The sequence below is a fragment of the Euwallacea similis genome, chromosome 27 (genome assembly GCF_039881205.1).
Source record: "Euwallacea similis isolate ESF13 chromosome 27, ESF131.1, whole genome shotgun sequence".
Classification (NCBI taxonomy): domain Eukaryota; kingdom Metazoa; phylum Arthropoda; class Insecta; order Coleoptera; family Curculionidae; genus Euwallacea; species Euwallacea similis.
In genome coordinates this window covers 1329706-1356543 of record NC_089635.1, presented here as the reverse complement: position 1 = coordinate 1356543, position 26838 = coordinate 1329706, and the positions used below count along the sequence as shown (strand labels likewise).

Genomic DNA, 26838 nt, shown 5'->3' with positions numbered 1-26838 from the left:
CAGGGTAATATTTTTTAGGGTCAAACCCCGTTTTACCACTGTTAAGGTCAGTAGCATACCACCAGAAATTTGCGCAAACAAGCATGCGGCTTTACGAAGGTTCTATACAACGAAATAAATTACCTTAATTATTTCATTCTTATTCAATCAGAAATCCAGCTACTTTGTCTCAAAAACTAATAAAATTTAAATTCATGAAATTCCCACTAATTAATGTTAACGCTCTAATCGTATACAACCAACAATACACCATAGTGTAATGTGGGTGGCACTGGAACGGAATTATTTCAGCTGTTTGCTGAAAATATCCTGCGATCCTGAAAGGACAATAAAGGGTAAGTTAAAGCGTGTGCTTACTGACACAGTTTTTCAGTGGCTGCTAAATTCGGTAATATACGTTATTGACCACCAAATTGTCTTCAGTCAGAAGAATTAAGTTGAATTTCTAGTGCGGTGAGTAATTCCGCATTTATTTTTAATTTTAGACCTGCAAGTTCCCTATTAGTGAGTGAGACGAGCTATTTTTATTAGGTCATATTTAAATATTTCCTTATTGGTTAATCTTATTGGTGTGTTGTTACAAAATTTGCAGGTAATTTAAATCCTGAACCTCTGAGATACACTTAATATTAGATTTAGTTATAGATCAATAGACAGCTCATGTTATTACCTAATAATGGATAAATAGGAGTAAAATATAGTGATCTAAAAATTAAAGTATATTACATTTTTATAATTTGAGTAATGATTTTTAGGTGGTCCCTTATTAAGCAACAGTCATACTACTTCTCAAGGCAGTACGTTTTAATACTTTTTCCAAATATATTCAACCAAGAAATATGTTTGCTTTGTGGTATTCAGTGCTGTCTTACAAGGAATACCGGTAAGTTAGCAAATTTGTTTCTAATCAATATCCAGAATAATTCCTGTTGTCTTACCTTAAGGCTTGAGAGTGTGCAGCTATAAGTAGAAATGCTTGAACAACATGATTTATTATAATTTTTAAATATTTGAATAATTTATGTAGTTGACCGATGAAACAGAATGAAAATTAACTAATTAGCAGATTTATTGTATAAATTAGTTAAAACTATACTTGACTATAACTGAAAAACATAATAAATTACACTTACATAGTCACGTTCCTGATGATTTGGTGAATATAAATTTATATGTTTTAACCCGTACATTATTAGTTCTTTTTAATTAATTACAGAAAACGTTCAGTGTTATCAAAGTTGCCAAATACTTTTAAGTTTTATTAGAGAAACTCCTTAAAATAACGAATGAAACATATTATTGTATGGTTAAAAAATTATGGTGAGTTGTTATTACTATTTAGTTAAAGGAAAAAAAATGCTCAATATTATATCTCAAATTTGAGAGTTTTCTTCTTTCAGAAATCCTACAAAACTATACAAAAAAATCATGGATAGATTGCCTTCAATTTACGTTTAATATTTCGTCACTTGTGGTTTTAACTAGAAGAACGGGGAATCTACTTACCTAAGAGTTAATATGTATATAATAGTCCTGATAACTTTACTAAGAATTTCTATGCTGGCTGACTTGTTAGTCATGTTACTAGAAGTTTGATATTTAACCTAATATAGTACCTTTTTTAAGGCAGTATACCGATGAGATATTCCCAAACTACGTGTATTTGGGATAAATAAAGAACAATATTTTTACAGTAAATAATACAGGTGACATAGTGGTCATAAGTACATGTATTTCCCGGCTTATTTAACAATTTTCAAACAGCTTGTCTATATAAGTACTAGTGTCAACGAACTGACTTAAAAATAAGTTGTTTCTACGTGTGAGATGGGACTCGACTTGGTGCATTTGTTATTAATGATGCACCAGATACAAATACATCTTTCCTAAAAATAGCGGCTCGTGCAGTACCTAAATGCCTTTATACTATTTTAGATTCGTTCTTTTTCATTTAAACTTTTATTTCTAAACGTAGCAATTTACTAAAATTCTATTTTTATTTTTTTATTCATTTGTTTTTTTCTTTTATTTTCTTTTCAAGAAATTCAATCTGGGAGAAACTAAGCTATAAAAAATCACCAGGGCCCAAAGAGACAGCCGTAGTTTGTCCATTACCCTCCAAAAAAAATGATCCAACATCAAGAATACCGATCGTAGAGCCTCCAAAACCTTCTCGTACTCCTTCCCCGCAAATCCCTGCAACCCCTCCCACTCCTCAACCCCAAGTAAGACCGCCACCTCTCGCACAGAAACCGTCAGCCATCTCAATGTCAAAACCTAGAACCCCAGAGTTACCTCCACCACAAAAAATTGAGCCCCCACCTAAACCACCACGTTCTCCTTCTCCTCACCCCATTAGAGCCGAAGTTTTTGACGATATCGAATATGAAGAGGAGAGTGAGGAAAGTAGCGACCCTGAGGAGGAAGAAAATTCAGTACTGGCTACCCCACAAAGGAAACCTGTAGCGAAATCTGTTAATGATTTTATCGATAGGGAGAAGACTGCTTAATGATTTGATAATTATTAATTTGTTGTCTTTTTTTGTTAAGTTTGTGTTTATGTTTGATGAGTTATGGGTCCATGCACGCTTAGCAGAGGTGCGTATGGATGAGCTCTGTGATTTAATACTAATATACATTTTATAAAATTATATGGTGGGGGCATACTTATAAATTTTGTAAGGTAAGAAGGGAAGCAAATAATTTAATGCATTCTAAGATGCATTTTAGAAGGGGCGAAATTAATAGGAGGTACTCGGTGGGGTGACGAAAACCTGAAGAAATATTTCTGTTGATTATTATTTATACATTTACAAGTGTGCCTAACGTTATACGTTGACCATTACCTGGGAAAGTTCTAAATGTTAATAAAACTGGGAATAAACCTTTTGCATGTTTCATTTGATGCACGTTCCTGGACCAGACTATTACATTTCAATGCCCTCTGCTACAGCTAAAGAGAAAAGTATTCCATTTCCATATTGATTTATATTTAAGGAGGGGCGCATCCGTCTTAATATGCTGCGAAAATACAAACTTTTCTGCCAGAACGCTCAATTTGTTTTCCAATATTTATATCATTTTTTTCTCCTATTAGGCGTCTTTGCTTGGGAAAAACATAATTTATCCTATTTCACTTGCAGTGTTCAGTCAACTAATAAATCTGTTTTGAAATGTGGACACTATACAAGTAAGCGTTTATATTGCAGTCGAGTCAATACACGAGTATTTATTTAAAGGTAAAACAACATAGGAAACTGTCAGCGAAACAACTAGACAATCTGACGATTAAACAATAAAAAATGTTTAATTAACGGATATTCACAGATGACTGCGTATAAAATAGGCGTGATGTTTAGAGGAGAGCCAAACTCAGTAAATGGAACAAAAACAAAATTGTATTCGCTTTTAGTCCTATTTGCATTTGTACAAAATGATGTTTGTTGCGCAAAAACAGATAAATAGCAACGAATAATAAAATAAATTAGGAAAAAAATAGCCTTCGATTTAAATTACGGGATTTTCTAAATAGTTGAAAACCGCACGAAATTAATGGATTTTAAGTTAAACATTGAAGATCTCCTCTGCGGTGCTGACTCTCTTCAACAACAAAAGAAAAGAGACATCACGACCGGAAACCGTTCTATGTGGCTTAGCCCCTGAATATCTCCAGACGGTGACCCATCTAGATTTCAAGTTATCCTGGCACAAGCACATCTCGTTCGAAACTGAGAGAGCCACGTGCGCCCTATAAAGGTGCAAAAGGGCGTCTGGTTGCACCTGGGGTCTCAACCCACGGGCTCTATATTGGCCCTCCTGCGCAGTGGTGATAATGAAGCTAAAGGCCGAGCATGCCACATATAGAATGCACACTCTCGTCTAGTTGTACATTTTGGTCACCATCGCATGTACAATATGTGAGATTAGGCTGCTGACAGATACCCGGCTCTTCTGATGGATGGCGATCAACAACAATTAAATCCTCAAACTTCTTGGAGGTCATAATAGCCTACCCCGAGGAATAGACATGGTCGGCAATAGAGTCAACTGGTACACAAGTGGTTCTATTTGAACGGACTGGTTGGTGTTTATGCTGGCACTAATGAAAGGGAAAAAGATTTTGCTGTAGTGCTTCAGGCTGAAGTGTTTACCGTTGATTTTAGGCGCTAACGTGGTACGGTTCAGTAAAGTTCTGGAGTAGAAAGCGCTTCGGAAACTCTGTCCAGAGAAAACTACAACTTTTTTTTGTGTTTCGGAACACGTGAAGTAGAGTGGCCATTAAATCTACCAAGAGAATTCGATTTGTTAACTACGCAAAATAATCAAGCCAGTAGGGAGGTAATATTTCTTTTCGTTTTTAAGATACAGGATTACTTTGATCAATTTTCAATATTTTGAGGATGGTATAAAATAGAGGTGCCCTGAAATACATTTTCAAAGGTCAGTGAAATGAATAGAGTTTCTCAGGATTACTTTAGGATCCAAATTAGTCGCTGTAAACGGAAAATGACACCTCAAAATTTGGAAATTTTGCTGATATCCTCCCAAGGGGGGAACCACCTTGAAATATTTTTTACTGTTACTAATCACTCTGATTGGCGTGTGCCTCTAAACAAGGATATACAGGGTGTAACATATCATCGTGAAAATAGTTTACAGAGCGATACTATTCTGCAAAACAAGAAAAAAATACTAATAGACCCATGGTGAAAAACGTATCATTTCCGATATACAGGGAGGTAAAAATTCACATTTTTTAAAGGACATTTTCAATATGTTTTCATAATTTTGTTTTCGTTTTCGTTTACATTTGTTTTTATTTTGATATTTTAATAACTGATCCGGATGATTATTTTTTCCTTACTTCCTTTACATTCTTAATTTGTATCGATAGATATTTTTGCAAATTCTATGAAAACGGTGAAAGATACGAAAATATTGCAAGAGACCAAAAAGTGACAGATTTGAAAGAGGAATTTAAATTTGGCATCAGAATTCATACAGGGTGTTCGAAAAAAAATGCAAAACATAAAATAGGTGTATGAAATTAAAAAAAACAAAACTCAAGGCTTACGTAAAAAAACGCAAAATATGAGAAAAAATGTGACACTTTGTGTGTGCCCTGTACACCAAAAATGGTGCGTTTTTCGCCATGGGCCTATTAGCATTTTTAATTATTTTGTATCGGCCCCTGAAACATCTTCACGATGAAATGTTACACCTTGCATAGAGTACCGTTAGGGGACCCTCAAGAGATAGGACCCATTGTCGATATAGAACCAGAAAACAACTTTCCATTGCCTCGATATCATATCTATTTTAAAAAACAAAATGTTAGCTCATTCACATTCAAATGTCAGGGATAATAGAGCACTGAAGCAAGCAGTAAACGCGTGTTTTTGCCAAAAATTCATGACTGATATAAAAACACAGTTATGTAAGTTATCACATGATTTTTCCTTGATTAATCGTGTGAAAACAGGAACTTATAATGATGGGAGTGCGTCGACATGTCGTGACGATATCTGGGTTGTCTCTATATTGGGGCAAGGGACTAAAATGTACTCATCAACCACTGAAAAATCAAGTTTGATCATTAAATTCTGGTTTAAATTATTAATAGATGTATGGTCTGACTAGACCAGGAAAAAGAGGGCGATGCGGGACTCTATCTGGGAACGTTCTCGCTCCTCTCTTTCTTAGTTCCATTCATAGTGAATGTCATACAATCATACCGTAAACTTTATTTGGCACAAATAAAACCAATTTCTTCGAAATTATGTAATTTTTCTGTATTTCTATAGGCTTGGACAAGCAAGTGTCAAATTAACCAAAATAAATTTCCAGGGAAAATATCGGCAATAGGTATTTTTGGCCTTTGGAAACACTGAATTTTGCCAGCTGGTTGATTACGAAACACATTGAAATTGAATGGAGCAGAAATACAAATGTTTCTTAATATTACGATCAATTGGTTTTCATGAGTTTCACGTATGTGGAAAGATGAATATTCCGCCTTGCTGATAATGTTTATCAATATCCAAGATAGAATACCCGAAGAGAGATTCTGAATTAATTTTTTCCCTTCGCTTCTTATCTCCCTTTAAACATTCCTCAGAAATATATTTAGTTTTTTACTTTCAAACTGACCTTAAACAATATTTGAAAATCAAGTTCAGTTGGGCCTAGTTCTGCATAGTTTACGTACTATCTGTAAAGCGATATTTCGAAGAAATAAAAAATTCGTGCAAAAATGACTGTTCCCGTAGATGCCCCTACCTGCTCCATTGTTAAGTAAGTTACTTTTTAATTTTCCTGAATTTTGCCTTTTGAACAGGCTAATAAAATCAGAGACATGGACAAGCTTAATGTTTAGCCTCTGTAAACGAGGGTAGACATGCTGAGGGTGGCTTAGTAACGAATTTAATTAAAGTGGGGGGTGAAATTGCGTTAACGTTGTGTATCTACAGGGCGATTCATTAACAATGGAGCAACCGAAAGCTAGAGACGTCAAATGGTGATTATTGGAATAAATACGCCTCATCCGAAAGTAGATAATTTCAGATATACATGGTGTTGATAATTAAGATTTTAACTTAGTTGTTTGCCGTTATTTTGAAAATATCTAGATTAGATACTTGAAAATTTGTTAAGGTAAGTTTCTTTAGGTGATGAATAATATACGTTTTGCAATTTCCGCGTTGGTAATAGAGGGCGCCACTTACGGTTAATTTTACAAAATGTACAGTCAAAAACTTTTTACCTTGTATGTCTAACATGAAGTTTGATTCAAAATTTGAAAGAGCAATAATTTTTCCATTAATTATGTAATTTCATTTCGATGTCTCGATCCGCTTTCGAGAAAAATCTTTTCAATAAACACTATGCTTGAATTTGATAATACAAGAAATTAAACGTGAAACAAACCAAGAGTACCTTCATTTTATAGGACACGTAAGTCGTCACCTAAAAAAAACAACTTTAAAAATCTTCAAGCGTGTAACTTAGATATTTTCGGAACAACGGCAAAAAAATGAATTAAAACTTTAACTCTCAACACCCTGTATATGTATATCCGAAACTATTAATTTTCGGATAAGACATATTTTCCCCAATCGCCACCATTTGACGTTTGACATGTAGTATTTCCAGTTTTCAGTTATCCCTTTGTTAATAATCCACTCTGTATAGGCTTTAATAACGCGATGATTGCGTTAGCTTTTGGGTGTATAAAAATATGGATGTATAAAAGAAATTTATTAACAAAGATACATTTATATTTCGCAGACGACTCTCAACTCCACAAAACACACAATTAAATAATCAAGTTAGTACGTTTATGTTTACCTGAAGTTCCATATCAAAAATTAGTAACATTAATAATTATTTCCCCCCTTAATGCCATGTGATAACATTGAACAGCACACCTTTCTTACATCCTTGTTAAGCTAATTCAAAAAGAGAGCAAAGATGAGTGGTACTCGACGATTCTTATGAATCATCAACAGCTGCTTGCGTCGAAACACAAGAACGGGTTACTATATGACCTAGTTGGTTTTTCTTACCAGTTTTGAAGTTGTGGGCTTGTGACTACCTTCTCATGACTGCATTGTTCCTTTATGCTCTAATAATATTTTTATGATTCAATAAATTCAAGATCTAACGTTGTAATGCGGATATCTCTCCTGAGAGTGTGACTGGTGGTACGTGCATTAAAGCAGGTGTTGCTTTTATATCTATAGGCATTTTTGGTGATACTGTTGATTAGGTAGGTTCCTTTGAGCGTTATGTGTGTGTCGGAGATTTAGTAGACCACAAGTTTTTAGTATTATAGTAGTAAAGTTGTTAATAGGATAATGACAAGGAAACTGACATTTCGGAATGAAGCATAGAGCGATTGTGGATTGTTGAAACAAATGAAAAAATGTCTTAGGCTGGAGGGGGTGCAAGCCGAACCGACATACAACGTTTTTCGGTAAAGTGTAATATCTTTCACACTGCTTTAAACCTTTATTACTTTATAAATTGCATTTTTTTTTAACCGTTAACTCTAGCAACTTCCAACAAAAATACATTTTTTACACAAAATTGAATAAGGATTAACATTTGCTCTTCAAAATGTCAAAATATCCACGAGTAAAAAAAAACGAGTTTGGACGGTCAAAGTGCACTGTGGACAGCGCCCTCTATGTGATTTCGCAAAAATGATGGCATATTATGATTTTTCATTGAAAAAATACGCTTATACCGAATTTCATTAAAAACCATCGATTACTTTTCGATATATTAAAAAAAAACTAATTTAGAAATGGAAATTTGACACTCTGTAACTTTTTCAATATCAACTTTTCAAAAAAAGTTTACATGAACTAGTATACTTATTTTTACGTCTACTATTTGGATCCGAAAGATTGCCCATATGTTCTAGGACACCCTATAGAAGGGTATAGGTGCAGTCGAGTAGTAATAAATTTGTTGGTTTGGCTTTTAATATTTTGTTATGACTTCTATTAACTATGGAGAAAGTTCCCACTATTATTCCATCGTGTACAGGGTGTTTCATGTGTCAGAAAATGAAGGGTGTGATTCTTTGACTCATTGTAAGGAAAAAAGTTTCTATTAACATGGGTCCGAAAACACACCGTTTTCGAGATACAGGATGTCAACTGTTGCAACAACAGGACAAAACTGTTTTTTTTTTCAGTTTTTTGACGATATCTCAGCAATCGTTTGAGATACAGGAGTCATATTTTGTACACATTATCATTAATATTAGTTATGTTTTGAGCGCTACTTCAATTTTTCCCCATATGCCAGAGGTAGAGATTTTAGAGTTGCGTGAGATTTTCATATTATTTTCATGCTTATTCATGTTGCTAATTTCTTACAAGTTTTTCATCACAAAATGTCATTTTTCTCGACAATGGTTGGCATTAGAGTTTTTGACCACGAGTACTGTTTTTGTGTAGGACGCACTGGCGGTATAAAACGTGCCTCTAAAATGCTAATTTTCCCAGCGACGTAAAAATTAGGGACAAAAAATGTCACGCAACCCTAAAATCTCCGCCTTTGACATATGGGGCAAAATTAGAGTAGCGCTCAAAACGTAACTAATATTAATGATAATAGGTGTACAAAATGTGACTTTTATATCCCAAACGATTCTTGAGATATCGTCAAAAAACCGAAAAAAAAACAGTTTTTTGACATCCTGTATCTCAAAAACGGTGTGTTTTAGGACCCATGTTAATAGGAACTTTTTTTCTTAAAATGAGCCAAAAAATTATACCCTTCATTTTCCGACACATCTATTGAAACAGCCTGTATATAAGCGTGTGAATTATTTTAAGTTTTTAAGTAAATGTTTGTGAAGAATTACAGGTACTATTCTATTTAGGTGTACCGATAGAGAGAGATGTACATAGAGGAAATGCATGCTACTTTTCTATTAATCCATTCAAAAATCGCATTTCGTGTGACTTAAAGATTTGCTTATCATCATTAATAATTTACTTGTTGATCTAACTTTTTCTTCGTCGGCTAACAATCAGATTTGCTATTACTGACAACCTCAGCAATCTCGTGATGTTGAGAACGTAAAACATTAAATGCCCCTGCAGGATGTTTCTCCCAACACCTGTTTTATCAGAAGCTAATTTTAGTACAAAGCCCATAGCCGAGGAAATTTGCCAATTTAAATACTGCTGCTTAACGTGAAAGTTAATTATCTTTTTGTGCCAAAACAACGGTTCCAAATTAATATGAGGTAATAATGGTGTTTAATTAAATCTGCCTCATTTTTTGATACAAATTCATAATTTTCCTGAAAAAAGTACTTTTTCATTTTTCATGGCTCAGGCAATTTTGTACGCGGTTATTCAAACTAGTTCATAAACAGAAAATAAAACGTTAATGTACGACTTTGACTTCAATACGAGTTATGTGCAAAGTGTTATCACATAATCTAAATTTACAAACCTTTTTGGCTAGCCTCCCGATTTACAGCCCTGGCATTCAAAAATTTGTATTTTAGAAATCGAATTTAGTGAATTTACTTTGAGGATATGCTAAAAAGTATGAAATCAAGTTGCTATAATTTATCCGGAATCTGTAGGTGCCTATTCTACCTTTTTTTAAATATGTGGTAATATCAATCGAGCTTTTCATTTATTGGATGAGTAAACGTCCCAAAATTCTGATTTCAAGTATGAATGAAAAATATAAAAAACCTTCGTAAATTGGGAAAAAGTGACGTCATTTAATCAAATCCCTGCGGATGTTTAAAATTTCAAGGAACGCTCTGAACGAGCATCAAATAACGAAACTTCTGCCCCATTTTTGATCTAATTTGTCCCTTAATCGTTTTTCCTTTCCAGCCCCTGTACTCTTGAAGTCCACTTTCAATTTCCACTTGAATTTTCTAAATAATTCCTTGAGATTTCAAATTCAATAAATTAAATTAAATTGACAACGTTTATTTACTGCCGTTGAGAAGGTCCTGTATGGGTGGGTACCTAGTACGAAATGTTCGTACCCTGCAGCTCTTGTAATTTTCAAAATACTCGTTTTTTACCCATTTTTTGTCCGTTTTAGACATTTATACTTTCCTACAGTCAAATAAAAGCATTAAGAGCTTAGCCAGGATAACAAAAAAAATATCTCAAAAACTGCCCCATCGTCTTGAAAACGATATATTATTTAACGCTTCTTATTTTTGATCACATAGTGAATAACTTCACAATTCCACTGGAATCCAAGTATTAATTATGATAATTTTTAAAAATTGTCAAGTACTTCACGTGACTAATTCAAGTAAAATGCGTATTTCGTCACGTATCAAGTTTAATTACACCCAATTTTGCAAGCTAAAATTTAATTAAATTAAAAAATGATCTAAGTCAAATAATTGTTTAATTTTTATTGTAAAATTAATTAATCTCTCCTAAATAAATTAAACGTCAGACGTGTATTGTTGATTTCAAATTGCTCCTTGGCACACAGTCAATGTTTTAGGTTCTAGATTCTGAATTGCAATTCTAATTTGTTAATGACAGAAACAATTTCACTGGCACGGGCTCTTGAGTTCTCTTACATGTTTTAATGAAGCCTCCTTATCAGTAATAAACAAACATTACGAATAACTCAAGTCACAAGTTAAGGTAAAACCAATCAAGTTCCAATATTCGTGTCGTAATGTGTTTATCTGGTACTCACTAATCAAATCAATAACATTAACCTGCTGAAATCTTTGCATGGAAACAAGACTCAGGAATATCTAATTTTAAAATGTATTGAAAACTTGGCTGGATCTCGAAAATAACAACGAGTGATCATTAGATATCGTAAAACTGGGGTATTATAATACATATTAGATAACTTCCTGTAATTATATGGGGAGATTTTTCTTTACTTAACATTTTATTAAAATGTATTAAACTCTGTTCTGAGTAACTTGTCCTAGAAACTTCAACATTAAGCACTAGGAGAGTTGACGTAGAAGGCTGTTAGGCGCAATTTACTGCTACCCGCTTGGATCTCTTTACTAACCTAGGTTAGTTTCGTGACATGTAATCCATCTCCTCAAATGCAACTGCTTTCTCAATACTGCTATTATTTCAGCAATAATTGCTATATATTTGCATTTTTATAGTTGCTTATTTTGTTGGATTTCGTTGGATTTCACACGAACCGAAATAGCTCCTAATGCATTTTACATTAACCCATAATCAGCCTAAAAATCCCTCGAGCTTGAGATATGTATTTGAAAGTCAATGTAACATTGAATAACCATTATTACTACTAAGGCTTTAACTGAATATAGTTATATAATAAATCGCTTTGTAGGCTTGGCCAAGATCCAAGAATCAATAGATATAATGGAGGGGTATTTTGTACTTCCTTACCACCATCAACCTAATTTTGCTGTCTGCAATACTCAAATTGGAACTGGTGCAGGTGTACCGAGCATTTGTGCAAGGTAGTTCCCCTCAAATTTGTTTACAATATTTGTTACCAAAAATTCAGTTTTTCTTCAGGTATATCCACATTTTACCTTTTTTGATATACAGGGTGTCCGGAAATAGAGTCGAAATATTTCGTGAGATGATTCTAGAGATTGAAATAATTAAAAAAATTCTATAAACATCTCTCAAAAAATGCTTCTTAAAGGAGCTAAAACTCTTTAAGGGGGAAACTCTGAAAATGTTTTTTTCAATATTTTCGGTATGCGCTAAAATTATGAAATTCGGTATATTTTAATAAATTGGAATGGGAAAACTTTTTTGTGTTAATAATTGTAAATTTTTGTCAGTCACATACAGAGGGTCTCCTATGTAAATGTTGCTCCAACTTTTTTGTTTGTGACTTTTAAAATTATTGGAATCAAATTACTGAATCCCAAATATTTTTAAATAAAAAGGGCCTCTTATTTTTTCTTGTTAGGATAGACCGTTTTCCAGAAAAATGAGTTTTTATAAAACGATGCACAATTACACTAACATGGAAATCTATAAAGAAAAGAATTAGAGGACGCATTGAGGTGAATTGAGGCCATTTTTAACATTTCTTGTGAATAAATGATAAATCCTTAATAATATTAGTCTTGTGATTGATGGTCAATAAAAAAAGTTCTATTGCAAGGATGCTGACTATGTTTGTCAAGATACATTTCGATGCTCATGTAATCCTGTATCGGTTTATAAAAACAATTTTTTCTGGAAAATGGTCTATCTTAACGATGAAATAAGAGGGCCTTTTTACTTAAAAATATTTGCGTGAAATATGATGCGGAAATTTGATTTCAAAAATTAAAAAATGTAAGAAACAGTTAAGCCAATATTTACATAGAAGACCCCCTGTATGTAACGCCCCTGACTAAAATCTTCAATTGTTAACACAAAAAAAATTTCCCATTCAAATTTATTAAAGTATATAGAATTTCAAAATTTTAGTGCAGATCGTTTCGAAAAAATCATCTGCAGGGTTCCCTCTTTAAGAAGTTTCAACTTCTTTGAGCGATTTTTGAAGTATGTTTATAAAAACTTTTTTTATTATTTCAATCTCTATAATCACCTCACAAAATATTTCGGCGTCATTTCCGGACACTCTGTATATCTATCAACCGTCACAAATGTAAAAAATGGCAACTAGTGAAGACATGAGTTGATAAAACGTTCTGATTCTTAATTAAAAATTGTGTGTGTTAGGGGACCACTTTGAGCCATGGCCACTTTATTTGGAGAATCACCCCAATTTCCTATCACCCAGATTTAGCGAGCTATAGGTAGATATTAAAATGAAGCTTATGCAACTGCACCTTAAAAGAGGCCTCAACTTTCCACGTCCCAGAACTAAGAAGTTTAAGCCCTGATTTAGAAAATTTTTAATGAAAATCGCAATAATCCCGCAAAAATCGCTGGTTGTAACGTATGAATCCCTAGAAATGAAACGGTTGATTTACGGATAAACCATTGCAGGGTCTGGCATTAGCAACAATAAACAGCGGTAATCTAAGATAACAATGAATTTTGGAATCCCGGGCATGCCCACAAAGGCTCCCAAGTCCTGGGAACCCGCAGAAAGTAAAAATAATTTCTTCAGTTGCACCCATCGACCAGAAAAAAATCTAAACCATTTAAATTTTCGAATAGGATACGTAAATTTTGTCGATTGGTTAAATGCACCTTACGTCATAGGGTAGAGTGGGGTTACACCAGGAGCTCATCTACACAGAATTTTCCTATTCAGAGTCACAGTGGGTTCAATCCTGGTGGCGTGTGTTTCGGATATAGTTCGAAAGGAACAATATAAGGTACGGAGTGTTTGCTATTACAGTTGTTCATGCTTATTCAGCCCATTAGTATGTTGCTTCCGTGGCGAACAAGAATGATGCTTTTAATTTATTTTGCAGCAATTTTGTCATCTCCAAGGCATTCGTTTCCTAATGCCAGCTTGAAATGCTAATTTCTGCAGTAAATTTAAGTCGAAACGCTTTAATTCATTGCTGCAATTTTAAATGTGTAATCAATTTAAATCTGCCTTTAATTACGGATTTTTCGAGGGAACTGCGCGAGGTGGCAGTGAAGTTTTAATCTCACTTTCACGTGTTATTATCCATAGAATAATCCCCACAACCATTCTCCTCACATGCTAAATTAGCAGGCATTTTCGGAACGCGCCACACCGAAAGTTTGAACTTGAAAAATCGAATATCCCTTACGTAACTTTGAGCCGGTATGAGTAAACTGCGCCAAACGTTCGTGGGGGCGGCCAATTGCTGCAATCATCTTAATATCTAACTCAAGTATTCAATAAAACTTTATCATAAAGAGTGAATCACGAGCACTTCCTTCGAGTTTGTCCATTAAAAATCCGAAACATGTTCCGTCTGTTCGGGCAGCCATTACTAATTGCGTTCGAGAGATCTGTTGTTGGCCAACGCAATCAGGTTTTTTATCAAAGGTAGAACCCAATAGTCAGGTGCTACGTGACTGCGCTCAAGCCGCTATCAAATAAAATAATCGACAATGGGATCTCGAGAATGTTTAGTCACAAAATTGCCGTAATTGCATAAATGGTGCCAACGCATTATAATGCGAAAGTGATGATGTCTTAAATTTATGATTTCCACTTAAAATATTGAATTGCGGTTACGTTCCTGGAAGACCGGGAACCTATAGCTTTTAGCTATAAATTGCTGCTACCTAAGTTACGTTCAGCCATAAAAATGTTGCTAAAGATAACGGGAGAATGGGTTAATGACATTGACTTTCAGCCCACTGCATCGGAAGTGCTTAACTGTCTGAGCCTTAATTGAATGGCATCCAACTATCAATCCCACTTTGATCATCGAGGAAAAAAAAAGTTTATTGCATTCTGAACCATTGCTGTGTGTCATTGAATACGAAATAGTCCACTAATAACATCTATTGCAGCAATAACAAATTGCATTCATGCATTAATTTTCATAATGACAACTTTAGTGTATGCAACCAAACATACCTCAAATTAGTGTTACAAATCAAATATCCAAGACATCTTAACATCACATCTTGATCGATGTCATCTATCTTTAACCCGGTCAAGCTCATAATTCTCGAAATTGGAGTAATGCTGTTTTTTTGTAGTTTGTTGATAAAAACCTCAATAGTTATTAAAAAGTATTTTTTCGAAAGTAATTTTTTGAATCCTCGCTCTAACCTGAACTAACTTGAACTACTGAGGAAACTTTGGAACATTTTAGCATTAGAGCTGTAATAGAACTTATGCAGCTTTTAATGTAAAGTAGAAGTTTTCATATTTTCAATATTCGCCAGGGAATTTTAGCGAATTTGACAGGAATTTTGAGCAGATTTTTAAAAATTATAAACATTTTTAGATGTCTTGACGATTTTTTGGAATTGTTGGGGAACTTTTTGACCCGACTTTTCTAAGAGTCGTTGAGAACTCTCGATATTTTTTTGAAGCCCCTGGGAGATTTTTAGGAGTTTCTTGAGCAGTTTTTAACATTCAGAGATTCTCTATGATTTTAACTTATTAAATTTATTGCCATTTGTGTAAGTCATTCAAAAATCAAAGGATAAACTGTGGATTTAGTTGGTTGACACTAATTTATTGCAGGAAATATGGAAAAAATTTTATGTTGTTTATTCTTTGCATGTGTTGTTTATTATTAAGTTAAAATACAAAATTGCATACGATGTTTTCTATTGTTTTGCAGGCCTTGGAAAGCTTTATTTCATGAAAAATTTAACAGTAACTTAATTATATTTAACTTTTATTAATTTAACTTCATCCAAATTAATTAAACATAGCATGGGGTTTCATTTAGCAAACTTTAAATTCCTCCGGTCCAGTATTTTTGCTCTAATTTGACTAACACTGCATCTTTCATAGTTCCCAAAATTTCATTTTCCCAAAAGTTTGAGAATAATTTTCTTTACATCAACTAAATTTGTTTTCCGTACTGTATTATGAAAAAACAATAATCATATTTAGTGTTTTCTTACACCGAGTTTGCGTTACCGCACGATGGAAATTAATTAATTGGTTTTTCAATTAATCATCCATCAGTTTTGATTCTGGTCGGTGGTGCGACATTTCAAAAGTTCCTCAACTTTATTAGGTACGTACAACGTTGCTAGATAAATTTCAAATATGCATCTCTAAGAAAAATCGGAATATTTGCTTGATTTATTACAGAAAGGTTCATCATATAACAGCATTCTTTTAGATTTACACAACATGAATATTTTCCACTGTTACCGGCTAATTAGTCATCTAAATTAGTCACAGGGTTATTTCACGTTATTTAGCGCAATGTCGAACATTAAGACACTTTAATAATTCACATCCTGTAGGGGCATCAACGAGTTCGGGCTTCAGAATGGCTATTTGCCTAACTGCAATAGATAAAATATATTCTTGGCATGTGTTGGCACCTTTTATCAAATTATGGATTGAATGGGCTCAAAATCAGTTTCCAGTCCTCTTACGAGTTCAAAAGCTACATAAAGTTTGGCATATGCCTCTTCAAGCGATATCAATTGATACAAATATCCAAATTTATGTAAACTCGTATGTTCATTAGAATCCACAAATTTTTAAATTCTAGTTACGGTTGCCTTAGAAGACTACCTCAAACGATGCTGTTGAAATAGCTTAGTGACATTTTTTTTTTCAGAGTTGAAATTTATTTATGCTCAACTAGATAGGCAAATAAACTCGTTTGTTATGTGCATTTTCGTAAAGGCTCGTGAGAAAACATTCTCAACTCAGTCCGATAGAGCTGGAAACTTTCTATCCAGCGAAATCAATTTGAAGAAAATGGGTCAGCTGAAAAATGCCCTTTTCTGGTAGAAATAAGGCACTACTGCCAAATCTTTCATTCATAAAATATGGGTAATTTTAAATTTCGTTTGAAAAATAAAGCACAAAATTACATATCTACATTTCTGATCAGTACCGGCTTTACGGGTGGAAGGGGTGAGGAGGGAGGGGGGGACTTTCCTGGTCTGCGGTTTTTCTTGGGGGCAGGGGGGCCGTGATTAAAAATTTCCCCCAAGGCGCTATACTTGCTAAGGCCGGCCCTGTTCCTGGTCAAGAAGTGCCAAAATTAAGTTGATATACTGGGAGAAATTTGCGAATGTGGTGGAGGTGCAATCGTAAGTAATATGACTAGTTCATGATATTGGCTGAATATGGCCTAATCGATTTTAACAAAACCTGGATTTTTGTCCTTTTTATTGCTTCTGAATGCATACCTACTAATTCCAGCAAATCCTCCTACCTCTGCAGTATCTGCACCTAATAAATTCACCATAAACTGACTAGAAATTTTAAGGTATGAGTCAGAATACAAATGCGTGAAAAATGTTAAAGACTAATTGCTAAATTAAAGCTTAAACATTGTGAATGACATGCGTTGTGGAGTTTTTAAGATCTCCGTTTAACACGTTAACGTAAATTACTCTTGATTCCGTCTAAGTGCGCGTGAATGGTTAATTTACATAGACGATCTAAGACGCAAAACTTTTGCTAAGTATGGATTAGTGAAATGTGGTTAATCGTTTCATATTTTATTTCTTTTGGAAGTTTGTTCCTCGAGCAGGTTAGAGGTATATTAGTTTGAGATCGTCGATCGCACTTAAAAAGAACCGAAAACGAAGCAATTAAGAGTCTCCATGGATTACACCAAACAGGAAACCACAGCAGAATCATAAAACAAATATTACTGTTCAGAAATAAAAGCTATAAAACTATTGCTAATGCAGAAACCGCGGTAAGCTTTATGTGGGTACGAATACAAAGCCGACCGAGTGGCGTCAGTCTCTTTGGTGCGTGCCGCCTAAGAGCGCCGACAAAGGGTATGACTGGCGTCGGTACCTTTTATATTTAAATAATTCCGTCTTGAGCTTCGAAGCAATTTGTTGCCCTTCTGAGCCCGAGTGTCGAATTTGACAGAAGCTGTCTGTATATTTCTGTCGGCTTGGAGCTGGATTGTCGATCCTTCTAATAATGTGGATAGGAACAGTCGTAGCTTTTACTGCAGTCCGAATCGGCTCTGAGGCCAAGGTTTAGTCATTGAAGCAAACTGCGGTTAAACTGTACAGGTTCATCTAATGTGAGAGTACTGACTTGGGTTGTGTTTGCTGCAGACTTGTGGCTTGTGTGAAAAAAAATCACAAAATTTTAAGGGTGACCCACTCCTAAGCCACCCCTTCTTGAACTGCCAGTCACTTCAAGGTTCTACCAACTGAAGGTGTCAGTAAAACAAACACATTTTCGAAATTTGGTATTTTTATGTTTCGACATTGCTGAAATACTGAGTTTTTTCGATTCCCTTCAGATATTTTTAAGCCCAATATATCAGTGATCGTAGTAATCGTAATAATGTATCAATAATCGTATAATGAGAATTCTTTTCTGGAAAATCGGCTTGTTTTGAGGCTCTTGATACGCACACGCTTTGCAAATCACCCTGTATATTTGAAATTAAAAAAATACTATAATAATATATAATGATCAAGATAGCTATACATGCTTTGCTACAGTAGAGAGCAAAATTTACATAATAGAAATAGAGTTATCAGGAGCACGTTAAAATAAAGATGTTTTTTAAAAATCCGAAGCTTACTACATATAAAATCTTTTGTTGTGCTTTGAATTATGATGAATGATGATGAATTATACCTTTGAAACTAATACGGAAATTTTGCTTTTCTACATGGAGTGGCGTAACAGTGATAGTACGAAATATCAGGTGATGTCATTTTTTGTCGATTTTGAACAAAGTGTAAATATCTCGTCATCCATGATATTTTCATTAATGCTATTTTTTCATTTTCTGACTTCTCAAAGATGGGCCTTTCATCGGGCGAAGTATTGTCAAAGGTTTATGGGACATCCTGTATACAGCTTGTCTCAGTAAAAAAATTAACTGGTGTAAAATTTTTCAATTCCGAGTTTAATTATTTCATAATATTTTGACTTGACTTTCAGCAAAAATGTATTTGCGACAATACTTAACTACCTAAAAATGAAGCGGTCGCACCGCGGGGAAAGTTTTTTCGAAAATAATCGTATTTCTGAAACAGTTGTAGACCGTGGTGAAGAGATCATTTGCTCCATCCTATTTATAATGCTTTAAAAATAGACCTACAAAAAACACACTATTATGCAGTCAGAGGGAAGTAATTCAGTGCATTAACGTTAGTTTATCTTTGAGTTTACTCGCATATACACAATGAGCATCCTAACAAAGTTTCAAATAATGCTCCTACAAATTTATTATTTCTTCCATACTTAATTTCCCCTTCGTAATTTTAATGTAATTCTACATATATAATTCCTTTCAGTGGCTTCCCCCCCAATGACTTATCATACTGCAGCTTGCACTTAGCCCCTATCGATTTATTTAGCTATTTGCAACATGAAACAATCACCAACTCATGTAGGGTGGCTTTTGCCCCTACATCCATCATGCTTTTGCATTCATTTTATAATTGCAAATACCTATTTTGAGTGCTGGTAGGGTTCTTCGAAATGGGGTGTGACGCGTTATAGTTTTCCAATAACTAAGCCTATTAAATATTTTTATTGTAACCTTATCAATCCTCAGTATAAATTAGATTCAAACATGTATATATAAGTGAGACGTGAAGGTATTGGTATCACGACTCATCGTCACAACAAAAATCCTTAAATCAGCTAATACAGCCAATAAAAGTGTTATAGGAGTATTTACTGCACCTTAATATATTTATCAGGTCCTCGATATGGAGCTTATTTGCCAGCTTTAATACGTCTGCTATGTAGATCTATGTATAGCATCTACGGTTTTTGTATAGTGATAGGTTATCAAATTGGCAAGTCACGCGAAAGTTCAATAAGATGAAATTTACTGATCGTTCTCCATTTATGCGCTTTTGAACTTTTTGGATGAAAATTGAAGTTAAAATTGTTAATAATTTTAAAGGAAACTTTGCTGCTTAGATGTGACTTTTGCATTATTGATTTTTTCCATTTTTGAGGAAAATAATTTGTTTTCATAATTTACTTTTTGTTTATTACAAAAAAATTATCTCATGTTTTAAATTTTTTGATTTTCGAAATTTTGTATTTTCTGAAACTACATTGACGGATATCACTTTAAAAATTAGTAAAAATATCTTTTTTAGTGACGTCACTCAAACGAAAATTTTACCAACTTAACACATTTTTGTAATACTCAAAATCCTAAAAAAGTATCTCGTCGACGACGTCACTTAGGTGCCAATTTCTAAAGTAAAAAATACCTCTATTCCAGTGACGTCACTCAGCGTATTTAATGAAATTTAAGACCTTTGTCGAAATTTTACTTAAACTTAAAAAAAATCAAAATTTCAATGCTATTTTTTGAAATTAGGGAAAAAATAATTACGTTACTAAGAGGAAAATTTGTGCAATTAACATAACGTTTTAATTTTGAAAGCTGCTGGAGGTGACCTGAAAACTTTTCGGTCCGTCTACATCAATTCTATTAAAAAGTATTTGAATAAATTATTGTAAGTGTAATTAAACCATTCTGGGCGTAGGTTAATTTGCATGGAAGTATCGTATAAGTTAGTTATTGAGTGACTCCCATGTTCTGCGCAAGTCCACAAGCTGGCGAAACGCTAAGGCGTGACTTAAATTGACAATTTTGCACGTGGAGGTGTCAAATTAAAGCATGATTAGACTTAAGCTTGGCTTTTGGATATATGATGAATACGGTTGTGAATAAAACAACTAATTCTGTTTAGCAATTAAGCAGAAAGCTAATTGTAAAGTATTTCATCAATGAGACCGAAAAGAGTATCCTTTAAAGCTCTATTTGGTTACTTTCATAGTCCTCTAGCTTTATCGGTCTCGTAAAAAACTGCTGTAAATAGGGATGAACATTATTATTCCCCCATAGCACAGACTTTCTGTATGTACCTGTATTATGCTGTATATAGAGCATATTGGCCTAATATCTAAAAAGCAAAGTAATTAGCGAAGATTTAATCAATTTGTTAGAACATGATTATAAATGAGTATTGCATAACCTGAGATCAATTTACTCAAAGCTGATAAGATCAAACTTAATTCGTGGCAAAATTGAACGGTATAACTTAAAAGCCTCCAATAAAACGGATTTTCTAGCGATAATGAGAAATCCTTTTGAATATTTGAATAATTTGAGGTGTTGGTGTTATCTTATCCTCGTTGAAATCTTCGCCTATGCGCATCAAAGCTAAATCGAAAATACTAAAAAGCTTGTTCAGAAAGTTTATACAACATTTGATTAGTGGCTGTGGTACGGGGTTAGACGGAAAAGTACTTGATTATCATTCGCTTAATTGATTCACTCGAAGACGACCCCTGCCAATAAGGGGGGTAGTGTAGTGTGAGGGACTCTGCTTATAGGGGTGGCGAACTCGGGAAAATTCGGGACAGTTGTCAATAAAGGAGCTTTGCCATTGGTCGACGACACGCGCCGAAAATGCGTCTATCGATTTCTATAAAACTGCGCCCCGTTTGCGAAAGTTCGATTTAGTCAAACGAAAGTCGGGTTCAGGAGGTGGCGGGGTGTTTTTTAACCCTTACGCCTTAGGTTTAAGGGCGTCGTCACAATCCCATGAAGGATAGCTTTTCCATCCATTTAGTTATAGTGTTCTTTCAGTGTTTTTCATATAGCTAGTTAGATTTTTTTATTCAAAATGGGAGGGTGCGCTTCGAAGGAAAATACCGCTAAAGAGCAAAAAAAAGAGGATGAAACCGGGTTTGTACAATTCCTGTTGATGTCTGATGCATGGGTCAATAGCACGATGTCCATGGGACGCGCCTGGAATTATGTGGAAGCTTCTCTATGTGTTGTGTTACCTGTCTCTTGGCTATCTATCTTAAGTATGCATCTTGATTGCTTTTTCTAGTATTATCAGAGGTCCAACCGGTTCCGGCCGGCTTATCGCTCCTATAACCACATATTTTCCTTTTCAGCAAAATCCGTTACAAATAGCATGATTTTTACTTTTTACTTTCATTTAATTTTCGATTTTTCATGTGAAATAACATCACTTTCCTTTCCTCACACAGTGGCGTAACTACCGCGGTGTTCACGGAACACCACGAACCAGAACTTTTCAAAAGTACTTTACGTTTTTGGAAGGAATTTTTGCATTAGATTTGTTTTTATTAAAATACTCTTAGTGATTGTCCTTTTGTGTGGTTTGTGTGTGTGTGTTTTTTAAAATTTATTTCTTGTAATAGAGGAGAAAAATTTTTCCCTGTTTTATGGAAAATTCAAGAACAAACAAAATACTTGTCTATGATGATTCCATTATCAATAAAACATTTGCCTTTATTTTATCGCAGACGACAGAAGTATTAAAGTTCAAAGGGCGTTTCCATCACGAAAGTATTAAAAGCACAAGGTTTTTATTGCTCCAATGAAATATTCACGTAGCGCTTCGCCTTTGAAACTTTGAAATGTATTTATATACGAAAAATGCTTTATCATACATAAAATAAAAACTGAAATGGTTCATTTACGCCGAAAAAAAACAGCAATAATTTGAACTACTGAGTGTTCTGCTGCAATTTATTCAAATTTGTGTACATTTTGAACATTTTAAAATTCCAAGTAGATGTGGGTTTTATATAAAGGCCTTTCGGTGTTTTATTTGAATATAGTTTGCAGAATGTTATCGTAGATGTAAATGTGAGAAGTTCAACAAGTTCTCTTAATTTAAATGCAACATCCTGTATATTAGTGCCGTTTTGAATTCACCTTTAAATATTATCAATATTTCACACGTCATATATGTGAGGGTGATAATGAAATTTTTGCAGTTTTGAATATTTTAAAATATACCGTTTAAATCGTGAAAATTCTGCTAAAACCAGGTATTCTGGGATGAGCAAAATATCGTATTTACGTTCAAAATATGCATAAATTGTGCCGAGGAAACTTAAATTCATTTCGAATTTGGATGATAACATTTTTGATTTTTTAGCCAAATACACTGCTCAAAAGAATTTAAAGAACAATCATACTTTTAGCTATAATCTTTTTATATAGCGACAGTAATTCACAGTGAAATTTCTTCAATACTCGGTGTTACGACTACGAGCATTAATAATAGATATCAGGTCGAAATCTAAACCGAGGCTGTTCCAAACATTGGCCCATTCTTCTAGACCTCAATGTTGGTTTGGTTGGTTTCTTCGCCCAAGCCAAACATAGAGCCCGATTTCCTCGACGTAGGGTAGGGACTCGTATTGGGTGACGAGGGCGTAGACCATATTCATGTAATGGATTTCTAGCAGTCTGGTCCGAAATCAACATCCCGTGTAGTTCGTGTAGATTTCCAATCCAGATCCCTAGCTGAAGCTGCTCTTGTACTCGAAGGACTAGAGAACAATCTTGCGTTACTGTTGTAATACGTATATGGGCAATGTGTCTTTCTGCCATATTTGCAGTTTCTTGGTATCGTGTCCACAATCGACTGATACTCGACCGAGACACACGAAGTATCGGCAATTTTTTTATCATAAACCAACAATCACAATTATCCTTATTTTCTAGATTATTTTGAGCAGCATATTCTGGGTTCTGCACGTAAGGTATAATAGACTCTAGAATACTTCCTGTGTAGCTTTCAAGCTGAGGTTCAGTGCTATTAAATCAATAGAATTCTGCTCAAAATACCGCTCATTTCTGAACTGAAAACGAATGTCCTGATCTCGGTAAACGGTTCAAATCAAAGAAAAAAAATTATTATTTTCAATCCAAAAGGTTAAAGAGTTTTGCATGTCGTATTTTCTGTTGTGTAAAAATAAGCAAATTTAAGCTCTTTTGCTTAGAAGAGACCTAAAACTGGCAATAAAAATTGTTAAATTAGGGTTGTCATTCACAAGGCGTTACTTTTAAATTATAAAGTATACGACAGGTTAGTTCAGTTTATGGGAATCTAATTACCCATAATAGTTCTAAAAATGTTACAAACATCAGTATTACGATACTTCTATCTTTAACGAATTTACATGATATTTTTCATAGTTATTATTAATTAAATGAAACTATTGAATCCTCCTCTTAACAAGCTTTTTCTTCGCCTTATTTGTCTAGTTAATGGATTCTTCTTCATGTAAAGTAACTTTTCTACCTCTAAACTTAAAACCAAATTGAAAGGTCTATGTTCGTTTGCAGAAAAGACACAATGGTCGATGCCGCAGTCCTTGAGAAACTTGAAGCTGGCTTCAAGAAGCTTGAAGCTTCGGACTCTAAGTCCCTCTTGAAGAAGTATCTCACCAGGGAGGTCTTCGATGCTTTGAAAAACAAAAAAACTTCCTTTGGATCTACTCTTCTGGATTGTATCCAGTCAGGTAATAGGCAAACAAAGAAATTGAGCCAAATTGTATTATTTAAGTTAAAACCATTTTAAACCTTGATCCTGTATATTTAGCTAAGATTTGTTTTGCTTGCCATTATCGCGGCCCTACTGGCAAAACTCCAATTCTTATTTATAGAGATTAACTGCTTAGGTTCATATTTACCAAAAAATTTGTTTAAAATTCATAATGCTTGTAGCAATTTCTCCAACTTTCAAACTTATTATGTAATTCTTTTAGGTTATGAGAATCACGATTCCGGAATCGGTATCTACGCCCCTGATGCTGAAGCCTACACAGTATTCGCCGATCTCTTCGATCCCATCATCGAAGACTACCACAAAGGGTTTACCAAGGGCGACAAACACCCACCCAAAAACTGGGGTGATGTCAGCGTGTTCGGCAACCTGGACCCCAACAACGAATTCGTTGTTTCCACCCGTGTGAGGTGTGGTAGGTCTATGGAAGGATATCCTTTCAACCCCTGCTTGACCGAGGAGCAGTACAAGGAAATGGAACAGAAAGTCTCCAGCACTTTATCCGGACTTGAGGGCGAGTTGAAAGGAACTTTCTATCCTTTGACTGGAATGAGCAAAGACGTTCAGCAGAAACTGATCGACGATCACTTCTTGTTCAAGGAAGGTGACAGGTTCTTGCAGGCTGCCAACGCCTGCCGTTTCTGGCCCTCTGGACGTGGTATTTTCCACAACGAAAACAAAACATTCTTGGTCTGGTGTAACGAGGAAGATCATCTTCGTATCATTTCTATGCAAATGGGAGGTGACTTGGGACAAGTTTACCGTCGTCTGGTCACAGCTGTCAATGACATCGAGAAGCGTATTCCCTTCTCTCACAACGACAGACTTGGATTCCTCACTTTCTGCCCAACCAATTTAGGTACCACTGTCCGTGCTTCAGTACACATCAAGGTACCCAAACTAGCCGCTAACAAGGCCAAACTTGAAGAAGTTGCTTCTAAGTACAACTTGCAAGTCCGTGGTACCCGCGGTGAGCACACCGAAGCTGAGGGTGGTATCTATGACATTTCCAACAAGAGGCGCATGGGTCTTACTGAATTCGAAGCTGTCAAGGAAATGTACGATGGTATTGCTGAACTGATCAAAATCGAAAAGGAATTGTAAACCCCGTACATTCGTGATCATTACGTATAAGCAATGATATGATAATTTTTTAGTACTTTTCATACGTTTATTGGTTGCCGTAGAAGCGGAGAATGCTTACTGCAATCGAAGCTTCTCAAATTAATAAGTTAGCGTATTATTCGTCAAGCTTTCTAGATGACATTAATTCTCAAAAACGTTTTATTTTACAATTAATCTAATGTCACACATAGAAGGTGTACGTCTTGGTTTTCTTTTTGTCCGTAATGTAAAATATATAAGTATTATTTTAATTGCAAATTTATTTAAAAAAATGTCGTTTAATAAAAGACGTCCAGTATATATTTGTCGTTTCATTTCCATTAGGATTTCACATCTCAGGCAAACCGAGTATCTTAAACCGATTATTTTTCCACAGCTATTGTCAGTTGTAAAAATGTAAATCCTAAATCTGATTCGAACTTTAATCGCAAGCATAGTTCGACTTATCAATCTAGCGCCTTGGGCTTCTATTTCTACGTTCTAGTAAGACTTGATAGGGCTAGATGTATACATATAGTATGTAGGTATGTATGTGTGAATTGTGTATAGATAGAGCAAATTCATATTTACTGTATAGAATCCCTTGTCAATTAATATGGTAATCGTGTATCGATCTGTCAGTAAGCAATTGTGCATTTAAAATGTAACTTTCTACTCTGTTGCAGTCTAAGTGGACTCATTCAATCTTTTTCATTAGGTTTTTCTTAAGCCGAGAATTCCTAAACAGACAAAGAAATCCTCAGCCATATGTCAAATTGATTACAAATAAGAAGTAAAACTTATGCTTCAATCACAGGAACTATGGAAATCTGATATCGATCTCTGAGCAAGCAGCTGTGAAAAATACATTGCTTTTGTTGCTAGTCCAAGTTCAATAGACACAACTCTCACCGCATAGTATTCCTCTGACATCTCTTCCTTTACACCCTAAATGTGGCTCACAAATTTGAGCTGATCGTCAAACAAAAGACCTAAAAATTTAACAGACTCTGGTATCAATGCTTGAAATATTGCACTTGCAATTTATAATTTTATTTAATAATGATGGACAGGAAATTCGATATCTACCGTTGTGTTAAGAGACCATAAGATTGTAGCGTCCCTGAATGTCCAACAAAACCAAATCGTTTGTATATGAAAAGAACAGTATTGCCCGTGAAACGGAACTTTAAACAGCACAGATGTACTCGAAACTCCATCTTCAATCCTATCCAAATCGCGCAATCGTGCTCTATAAGACTCCACTAAAGTATTCAGAATACGAGACAAAGATACAAATGGA

The 26838-nt window shown here is 34.6% G+C and overlaps 2 protein-coding genes across 6 annotated transcripts; both read left to right on the top strand.

The window, feature by feature from the left end:
• Window positions 1–246: 246 nt before the first annotated feature.
• Window positions 247–2888, top strand: LOC136417315 (uncharacterized). 2 transcript variants are annotated; one of them, XM_066402969.1, is made up of 3 exons: window positions 247–335; window positions 756–883; window positions 2042–2888. In XM_066402969.1, exons 2-3 carry the CDS (start codon window positions 840–842, stop codon window positions 2508–2510), a joined length of 513 nt encoding a protein of 170 aa, XP_066259066.1. In that variant the 5' UTR covers window positions 247–335; window positions 756–839; the 3' UTR covers window positions 2511–2888. The 2 variants fall into 2 exon arrangements, with proteins under 2 accessions (XP_066259066.1, XP_066259065.1); XM_066402968.1 differs by having other exon boundaries at window positions 319–453.
• Window positions 2889–6168: 3280 nt separating this feature from the next.
• LOC136417314 (arginine kinase) lies at window positions 6169–25856 on the top strand. 4 transcript variants are annotated; one of them, XM_066402965.1, is made up of 3 exons: window positions 6169–6294; window positions 24212–24387; window positions 24634–25856. In XM_066402965.1, the coding sequence occupies exons 1-3, from the start codon at window positions 6254–6256 to the stop codon at window positions 25533–25535; spliced, it is 1119 nt and encodes a 372-aa protein (XP_066259062.1). In that variant the 5' UTR covers window positions 6169–6253; the 3' UTR covers window positions 25536–25856. The 4 variants fall into 4 exon arrangements, with proteins under 4 accessions (XP_066259062.1, XP_066259064.1, XP_066259063.1 ...); XM_066402967.1 differs by lacking the exon at window positions 6169–6294 and adding an exon at window positions 7584–7768; XM_066402966.1 differs by lacking the exon at window positions 6169–6294 and adding an exon at window positions 13663–13810.
• Window positions 25857–26838: the final 982 nt, after the last annotated feature.